Source organism: Lontra canadensis, unplaced genomic scaffold (assembly GCF_010015895.1).
Source record: "Lontra canadensis isolate GAN:19392208 unplaced genomic scaffold, GSC_riverotter_1.0 scaffold83, whole genome shotgun sequence".
NCBI lineage: Eukaryota > Metazoa > Chordata > Mammalia > Carnivora > Mustelidae > Lontra > Lontra canadensis.
In genome coordinates, this window is record NW_022631077.1 from 9,116,947 (window position 1) to 9,127,212 (window position 10,266).

At 38.5% G+C, this 10,266-nt stretch overlaps 1 protein-coding gene across 4 annotated transcripts in view; it reads left to right on the forward strand.

Annotated features, from left to right (window-relative positions):
* The window catches only part of MTFR1 (mitochondrial fission regulator 1), a 60,151-nt gene extending 58,567 nt beyond the window's left edge, over nucleotides 1-1,584 (forward strand). For all 4 annotated transcript variants that reach the window (XM_032882644.1, XM_032882645.1, XM_032882647.1 and 1 more), the window contains 2 exons: nucleotides 349-517; nucleotides 1,337-1,584. In XM_032882644.1, the coding sequence (XP_032738535.1) occupies nucleotides 349-517; nucleotides 1,337-1,405 (238 nt within the window). In that variant the 3' untranslated portion in view covers nucleotides 1,406-1,584. The remainder of the gene's footprint in view (nucleotides 1-348; nucleotides 518-1,336) is intronic.
* Nucleotides 1,585-10,266: the final 8,682 nt, after the last annotated feature.

Below are 10,266 nucleotides of genomic sequence, written 5' to 3' on the forward strand. Positions count from 1 at the left end.
GTAAAGCCTTTGTTATTGTCCAGTCCTTCATTCAGTAAAGCTGTGTTGTATGCGCACTGTGGTGATCACTAGGCTTTGAGAGAATGGAACTGTAATTGCCCTGAAGGGAGAGCACAGTGTGTGCTCTTGAGTTGAATTGAGTAGCTATTCCTTGGGCATCTTTGTGTTCTTTTACTGAGCCTTAAATCTAGGGTTTCTGTCTCACTTCTCTCAGTGTTTGTCAGTAACTTCATTGGGGATCTGTGATGCTAGAGATGTGCCATCAAGCATGTGCAGGCACACAGTGGACTTCTCGGAAGGATGCCAGCATACTGAAATGTCCCCTTGGTTTCTGTTCACTTCCTTAAGGTCAGAACAGGATATAAAGCCCAAAACGGTGGATGCTACTGACCCAGCTGCCCTCATAGCAGAGGCTCTGAAAAAGAAATTTGCTTATCGATATCGAAGCGATAGTCAAGGTGAAATTGAAAAAGGAATTCCCAAACCTGCATCGGACGCCACCTCAGAAACAGTGTTGGTGAGTATTGGGTCACCTCTTCCCTCGCACAACATGGCAGTTTACTCCATTACTGAGCCACCTGTATTTTGTGACACTGAGCTGTGGCCTTAGCAAAATTCAGAAGGATGTGCTATGGGATTTAGCCCCTACCCACGAGTAGATTTATAGAAGAGCATAAAAAGGGAAGCAAAAGCCAACTCTTGGCTTCACTGCTTAGCATCTCCAGTGTTAAATTTTCCATGCTGTGCTTGATTTCTGTGTAAGCATAATGAAGCGAAATTCATTATACTAAAATTTATATCTTAGGACAGTATGTATGTTGTGGAGGAGAATTCAAAAAGTAAATATCATTTTCCTTTAGGGGGCCTTGTGAAAGTAGTCTGATGTGGGTGAGATTCAACGTGGACCTTCCTTGCAGGATGTTTCATGTCATAGGGGAGATTGAGCATATTTTATGGAAACTCAAATATTAATTTATACATTTCCTTGACTGTAATGTGGTATATGTGCTTATCCATTCTAGAGAAGCAGGTATCTTAGAAATTGTAGCATCTTTGAAACTCTTTAGACATTGAAAAAAGGAAACCTCATACTTCATTCTTTTACTCAGAGAAGTAAAATTGGACTAAAGTTTATGGTCTTGCTAAGATGGTTATAGTTTTCTAGGAAGTAATTTGCTTTCCTTGTTAATGTGTCATGTTCAGTTCATGGTTTTACTATTATCTAGCTGCTTGGTTTTTCATGCAGAACCTACCCAGACCTTTGATCCATAGGAGGGGAGGGTATCATTACTTTTACCTGAACCAATATCTGTTTATACTTTTGTTTCTTTTCCAGTTTGGGCCACACATGTTGAAGTCTACAGGAAAAATGAAGGCTTTAATTGAAAATGTTTCAACTTCCTAATAGACAGTGAGCAGAGAAAAACTATCCTGTTGGTTTGTTAGGGCTGTTTGACAAGTAGAAATCAACACTATTTAGTAAATACCTGAATTTAGTATTCAGTGGTCTCCTTTAAGTCTAATTAGATTCAACAATAACAAAAGCACTCTAAGTTTGTGGGGTTTTTTTTTTTTTTTTTTTTGGGGGGGTGAGATTAGTTCTGAAGTTTTCCATAACATGTATTCAGACATGTGTTTTTAATGTATAGTCAGGATGTTCAGGTTTCTACTCTTGAGAACAATTATATAGATTTCAGAAGAAAGGACATTTGTAGATGTTGAGTTTTTAATTTTTAACACTAATTTATCTGTGCAGATATTTTATATGCATATATTTGGATATAAAATAGTAGGTAGATTTTAATAATGATGTCAGTGAAGGTACTGTTACCATCATTAGTTGTCATTGATCATTTACTACTCAATGATGGAACACAGGTTGTTGGAGTGAAATATTTAGGATTGGAACCTTTTTGCCTTGAACAGGACTTTTACCTTAGATTCTCTCATTTCCTTGGAGATGGGGTTCAAAGTAGGAACCGGATAATGTTCACTGCTGAAAATTCCATAATGCTTTCATTTAAAGGGAAGTCAGGGACTATGAAAGCTGCTTTCACTTTAGTGCTGTCCAGCACTGAGAAAGAAAATGTAGTTTTCCTATAGTGAGAAATCAGATTATTGAATTAAATCTATAACAGGTGAAAACCACAATGTACCATCTTTTTTTTTCCAGTTGAATAAATGGCATCGTAAAGATAACTTGTTGCTAAGGTAATACATAATGGAAATGGCAATATAATGGAGTTTTAAGATTTTTAATATTGGTCAAATATAGTAGCTTTATAATGAAACCTTGAATAGGCAAAAGAATTTCATATAAGTTTATCATTGGTCAGAGTGCTGTTCTGTTGAATTACATTATGCAGCAAACCTTAGGTGCTATTAGAAAATGGAGAACAGCCTTTCTTATTGAGGGCTTCTCAGGAATTGCTATACCTGATCATTTGTGAATGCTTGATAATCTTTATGGTTTTCTGTATTTCTGTTAAACTCATAGTTAATGCCAGAATCTCTTACCATGAGTAAATATTTGGATTTACTTAAATCTAGTAAAAAGAAGTGAAGATAAGAGAGGAGAATTTTAAGTTATTGAAAATACGTGCAATGTTCTCAATATTAGCAAATGTTACTCAGCTTAAATTTGAACTGTGACTTATTTTACATATGTTGTTGATTACGTTGTTTCTGGTTTATAAATTCTGCCTTTAAAAAAATTCAGAAAATTTGCCTGAATTACATATTTTGACCTCCTAAGAATTTGTATCAGTATTGAATTTTGGCCACTTCTCCAACTGAAGGAAGTTACTGTTTTAAAATAAAGCAAACTTATGTTTTCCTTGGACCACAAGGCATATATATTATTTTTTAATGGGTAAGATTCTCTTATATCGTACATGCATATTCTTTAGAATTTACTTTCTGCATTCTGAAGGTGGAAATCTGTTGCCACTTACTCACCAGTCTGTTTCTCCCACTCAGCACAATGCCTTAAGTGAAAGATGATAAAAATATACTTTCTGAGCCTCAGCTATAAAACGTAAAGTAACTAGTATGTTTTGTCTCCTGTGATCTGACTAGTCCGAGATGCACTATATATACATACTGAATAGGAGTCAGCGCTGGACTTGGGAGTTCTACAAGTCAACAGGAATAATGCTCAGTTCAAACAGTCGTTGAGGATTACATGAAATAAGTTTGAATGCATTCTGTGAGTGGTAGATAGCTAAATAATGACTACTCACATGATTTTACGTGAGGGTGCTGTAGTTTCCAGTAGACTGATTTCTGCTCGGTGTCATCCTGGATACTGCTTGCACAGGCTTGCGGTGGAGCCGAAGTCATGGGCCGGTCTGTGCAAGAATCCTGTTTTCTTGATATATCTAGTTCCGGAGTCTGTCTCAGTGATGAAGAAGACAACGTGAGGTAACAACTACCAGAAACAAATACTTTGGAAAAACCATCCTTCTAACAACTCCAAAATTAGGGAGTTTTCTCATTCTCTGAATGAGTTTTCTCACTCTCTGATAGAATGAGGCAGAAGTAGACTTTTGGGAGGCGGTCCAGGATAGTGGTTTAGGGAGCTTAGAGAGCTGCTAAACTCAAATTTACATATAAAGCAGTTGTTCTTGGAGAACTAAGGGCTGACTGAATAGCTTCTGTACAATGGGAGAGGGAGGGACCACAGAGAGAAAGGTAGGTGAGAGGGAGTAATGACAGGAACCCCAACCCCAGTGCAGCACACTACATAAGGAGGGATATCCTGGGGGAGCCGGTGTGCACATTTGTCCACCCTGCGGCACAGCAAAAAAACTGGTTTAAAGGGCAATTAGCCCATGAGTGAAGGAGAGCCATTTACTAACTACAGCTGTCAGAAGAATGGTAGAGAAACCGCTGGGCCTCAGGTGGAAAGCACTGCTCATTACCATTGTTTATGTTGCCCTTCCATCTCGATAGTATAGGCTGGAGCAGAGTCCAGGCACTCTAGCCAGCCTGCTGAGCCACCCCAGTGAGCCTCAGGCCCCCACTAGCTTGAGCCGTTCCTCCCAAAGGTGGCCCTAGCATAGTGTGCATAGGATATCCCTGGCCTGTGCCTGTTTCCATTCTGGCTCACCATGCAAAGCTGTCAGGCAGCTGCAGTCTGCACAGGGCATTCCTACACACGGCCACTCCTTCAGGATTGGGAGGGGTAGCTGTTTTGCCTACTTTATAGAAGCAAAGAAAGGCAAACAAAAGAATAGGACAAAACCTGAGAAAAAGAACTAACAAAATGGAGATAAGCATGTTACCTATGAGGGGTTGGCTGGGTGCATTTTAAAAAGACCCACGTATTTGCCGGCTGCCTATAAGAGACTTATTTCAGGGCACCCGGGTGGCTCAGTGGGTTAAAGCCTCTGCCTTCAGCTCAGGTCGTGATCCCAGGGTCGTGGGATCGAGCCCCGCATAGGACTCTCTGCTCAGCGGAGAGCCTGCCTCCTCCTCTCTCTCTGCCTACTTGTGATCTCTGTCTGTCAAATACATAAATTAAAAAAAAAGACATTTCAGATCTAAAGACACCTCTATTGGAAGTGACAGGATGAAGAAAGTTATTCCATGCAAACATACAGTAAGAAGGTTAATGTTAACATTACACATATCATACAAAATAGACAAAGACTAGGGGGCAAACATGTGGCTCAGTCTGTTTAAGTGGCCAACTCTTGATTTTGGTTCAGGTCATGATATTGGGGTCCTGAGGTGGGCTGCATCAGGCTCCATGCTCAGCAGAGTCAGTGTGTCCCTCTCTGCTCATCCCACACCCACCTCCTGCTTGTTTTTTCTCAAATAAATAAAATCTTCAAAAAAAAAAAAAAACACAAAACAAAATAGACCAAGACTGTAACAAAAGACAAGGGCATTACATAATGATAAAGGGGTTGATCCAAGAGGATCTAACACTTATAAACACCTATGCAGCCAACACAGGAGCATATAAATACAGAAAGCAAAATATTGAGACATAAACATAAAAGAGAAAGTGACAGTAATACTTTAATAGTAGGAGCCACTAATACCCCCACTTACATCAATGGATAGATCATCCAGAGAGAAAATAAGGAAACACTGGCCTTAAATGACACATTAGACCAGATGGACTTGATACATACAAAACATTCCATTCCCCCAAACTGTAGAATACAGATTCTTTTCAACTATACACAGAACATTCTCCAAGAGCGATCACGCTAAGCCACAAAAGTTTCAATAAATTCACTATCAGGCCTCTTTTTTCCTAACAGTTAAAACAGTATGAAACTAGAAATCATATTAAAACTGGTAAAAACACAAAAATATGGAGACTAAAAAACATTATTAAACATTAAGTCAATGAAGAAATCAGAGAAAATTAAAAAACACTTTAAGACAAATGAAAAATGAAACAACTTTACAAAAGCCATAGAATGCAACAAAAAGCAGTTCCAAGAGGGAAGTTCATGGCTAAAGAAAGTCTACCTCAAGAAACAAATATCCCAAATAAGCTACCTAAGTTTGTATCTAGTTAGTAGAAGGAAGGAAATAATAAAGATTACAGAGGCCAGCACTGCCCTGATACTGAAAGACAAACCACATAAAAAGAAAACTACAGGTCACTATCCCCAATGCAAATAGGTGCAAAAATCCTCAACAAAGTACTAGCAAACAGAATTTAGTATGTTAAAAGGGTCATACACCATGATCAAATGGGATTTATTCCAGGGATGCAAGGATGGTTTGACATCTGCAAATCAATGTGATATACCACATTAATAAAATGAGGATAAAAATGTATGATTATCTTAACAGATGCAGGAAAAAAAAACACCACAAAATTTGATGGCCATTTGTGATAAAAACAAAGAGGGTGCAGAGGGAACGTACCTGAACATAATAAAGGCCACGTATGACTGACTCACAGGTAACATCGTCCTCAATGTTGAAAAGTTTAAAGCTTTTCCTCCAAGATCAAGATAAGGGATACCCACTCTCACCACTTTTATTCAATATAGTATTGGGAAGTCTAGCCGTAGCAATCAGGAAAAAAAAAGAAAAAAGACATCCGAACAGAAAAGTAGTAAAACTCATTATTTGCAGTTGACATACTATATATATAAAACTCTAAAAGGGTCTACCAAAACACCATCATAACTATAAATGAATTCAGTTATGAAATTTTAGACAGGGGCACCTGGGTTGCTCAGTTGGTTAAGCATCCAACTTTTGATTTTGGCTCAGATCATGATCTCAGGTTTGGGACTGAGCCTCTCGTTGGGCTCCACGCTCAGCAGGGAGTCAGCTTGAGATTCTCCCTCTGTCTCTCACCCCTGAAATAAATCTTTTTAAACAGTATACAAAAGTAACCTACAGAAATCAGTTGTAGTTCTATATACTAATAAGGAGCTATTAGAAAAAAAGTTGAGAAAATAATCCCATGTATAATTGCATTAAAAAGAAGATACCTGGGAATAAATTTAACTAAGGAAGTGACACCTATACGGTGAAAATTATAAGACAACTGATGAAAGAAACTGAAGATAACACATACCATGCTCATGGATTGAAAGACTTGGTATTGTTAAAATGCTCAAACTACCCAAAGCAATCTACAGGTTCAGTGCAGTCCCTATCAAAATGCCAACAGCATTTTTTTTTTTTAACAGAACTAGAACAAATAATCCTAAGATTTGTATAGAATCACAAAAGACCTTCCAATAGCCAAAGCAATCTTGAGAAAGAACAAAGCTGGAGGCACTGTGCTGATTTCAAAACTTATTACAAAACTCTAGTAATTAAAACAGTATGATACTGGCATAAAAACAGACCTATAGATTAATGAAACAGAATAAAGAGCCCAGAAATAAAGCCAGGCATATATGGTCAATCAATCTGTGACAAAGGAGCCAAGGATGTACAGTATCTTCATAAGTGGTATTTGGGAAAACTGGTTCACTTATACTGTATACAAAAATTCAAATGGATTAAAGACTTGAATATGAGGCCTAAAACCATAATCTCCTAGAAGATACCACAGGCAGTAAGGTCTTTGACACTGGTCTTAGAAATAGGCTTTTTGGAGCAGTCTCCTTAAGCAGGGGCAATAAAAGCTACAATAACAAGCAGGATCATATCAAACTAAAAAGTTGTGCACAGCAAAGGAAACCCATCAACAAAATGTAAAGGCAGCCACTTAGTGGGAGTTGTTACTTACAAACTGTACATCTGATAAGGGGTTACTATCCAAAACAGAAAGAAATTATACAACTTCTATCAAAAAAACAAATAACCTGATTTTAAAAAATGGGCAGAGGATTTGGATATTTTTCCAGATAAGACCTACAGATGGCCAAGAGGTGCACGAAATGATGTTTGTCGTCATCAAATTGAAACCACATACCATCAGACTGACCAGCATCAACAAGTGTTGGTGAAGATGTGGAGAATGTATATTAGAATCAAATTTGAAGGTTAAATGATTTTGCCAGTCATGGGTGTTAAAAAAATTCAAGAATTACTAGAAATGGTGTCATTTTCATCATTAACCAAACTAAAACCATTCTCCTAAATCACACCCCAATATTTTGCACCTACTTTGTGTAATACAGAAACTGCCATATTATAGAATGCTTTTCACACATCATTTTGCCACCCAAACATTTTGAGAACAGAGACCAGGGTTTTGTCATTTTTAATACCTTTATTACATCCAGTGCCGTGCTCTCTGCATACAACAGGAACCCAGGTGTTGCTGACCACATGATTCACCATAGACAGACTAGTTTTGATATAATTGTTCAATATTAGACTGATGGCTAAAGAGGAAAGACATCGATACCAAATTAGTTTGTTCAACAAACATTTATTGATAGCCCAATTTACGCTAGCCCTGTGCCAAGCACAAGAGACTAGAAGGTGAATGAGACCTGCTGTGTGCTCCCTGTCAACTCACCTCCAAGTAGTGGTCATTCTACCTACAGACCGTGGACACTTGGGGGCCTTCCAAAAGACACAGGTTGTCTGCAGATCCTTAGCAAGCAAGGAATGGTTCAGATGAACTCTTGCATGTTTATTTAAAAACATTAGTGAATACGTATTAGCTGTATGTCACTGTATATTTTCTCAAGCAGGAGATACTGATTGGGAGAGGATTTAGTATTTATACAGTAAAAAGAGTTCACATGAAAACATCGTAAACCTCTGATGCAAAAGTTAGAGAGTTTTAAGAAAACTTAAAGCTTGAAGAGCCAGGAAAGCATTTTGGAAAAAGAAACCAATATAGGAATCTTCAAAGAATTACTAGCACCTCTAACCTGTACCTCAGGTACAAATATATTTCCCAGGTTTGCAAAGGACATAAAATATTTGCTTCTTTTATACAAAGAGGATCATTATAAACCATCGCATTTACAGAATACAAATACTGACCATGTACCAGATTATTTTTCATTAAGCTAAGGCTTGTGCCAAAATTTCCTCTCCATGAACCTCTACCCCCAGAGCAGAGGAGATGCCCCCCGCCCCCACTGAAGTATTGGGCCTAGAGACCCAAAAGGCTGCTACATGCTCAACAATTCTTTGAAGTCTCCTGTTTTAAAAATTCATGTGAATTTTAATTCTGTTCCATAACATTTACTTAAGTGTAATCTTCTAAATTATTGAACTGTTTCTTCAAATTCCTTCTAGAAAATCAATGCTCAAGGAATATAGGTTATATTTAAGGAGTAGGGCTATAGACTGTGACCTCCACGTACATGTAACAAAACATGATTTTTCAGTGGGTTTATGATATGCATAGGCAGGAAACGGGAGCAATACTGAGGTGTCTCTCCCAAGAATGGAAATAAGAAGAAAATCCTTTGACTATCAAACAGTAAGAAACACAAAATGGATCAGGGTAGAAGCAATCATACGCCGGCAGATGGAGCCCGGGCAGGCCCAACAGAGACAAAGCTGAAGGTACTGACAGATCTACTGGGTGTGCCAATCAGAAACTGATGTGGAGAAGCAACTACTGGCAGAGAATCTCTAGCATCATCCAGGGGAAGAGTGTACCCTGGTCGACACACATGGATATCAGCAGGTATATCCCCACAGGGAGATGGATGCATGAGGCAACTTGCTTCCCTTGCTCAGAATCCATGCTCACCAAGTAACCGCTGATCATAATTTGACTTCCCAGGAAGGTTTGCCTAAAGGGAGAGAATGATTGATAGTTATATTTCCATTATAAATTGAAAAATAATACTAACTTTCAAATAAAATATCAGTTACTATGAGCTTGGTTAATGTGTTTCCTGAGAAAGTTCCACTTCCCATGTGCTGACATACTAGGTCTGTAAAGATCTCAGAGCCTGTAAAGATCTCATCAGACTCTAGATGCATCAAATTTGCCAGGATGGTGCCGCCTTAACTGGCCATTGACCTGCCCCAGCTACAGTCCACTGGACTACCGTCAGACTTTTGTACCCGTGTTGTCCAATATGGTAGCCACTAGCCACAGGTGGATATTGAGCACTCGAAATGTAGCTAGTCTGAACCGAGATGTGCTGAAAGTGTAAAATACACACCAGATTTCAAAGACTTCGTATCCCCAAAAAGAATGTAAAACATCTCAACAATTGTTTTTTCTAAGATGATGACTACCTATTGAATTGATACAATATTTTGGATATATTGGAATAAATGTTAATAAAATAATTCCATCTGTTTCTTTTTCCTTCTTAAAATTTGGCTAGTAGAAAATGGATAATTCACTTACATGGCTCACATTATATTCCTATTGGACATCACTCTTCTCTGCAAATAATGACAGTATGTTTGATTTTAAAGTTTGTACTATATCCTTTCTAATGAATTGGACTGGGGAAGACACTGGAGAGGCCCAGTGGTGCCTGTCTTACACTGGTACCGGTCAAAGCAAAGGCCAATATAACTAGTATTTAAGTCCTTGCAAGAGGTGCTGATGTCTTAGGCAATTCCCAACTGTGGGAACAGTAAGGCTATGGAGTCAAGAGGTAAAAGCTGACTTGTACCTTGTATCAGTCTGAACTCTGAGCCGACTAACTGGGGCCGCTTGCTCCCGCGTGAGCTGCGGAAGACCGCACAGAACCCCAGAGGACTGCGCCTGCACCTAGCTCTGCCTAAATAAATAGTGGATGAGTGACTGCTAGCACAAGAAGCGGAATCTTTGCTTTCTAATAATTTAGCATCATGATTTCCAAAAGATTGAGTTGGAAGTTAAATATCAAAGATAAA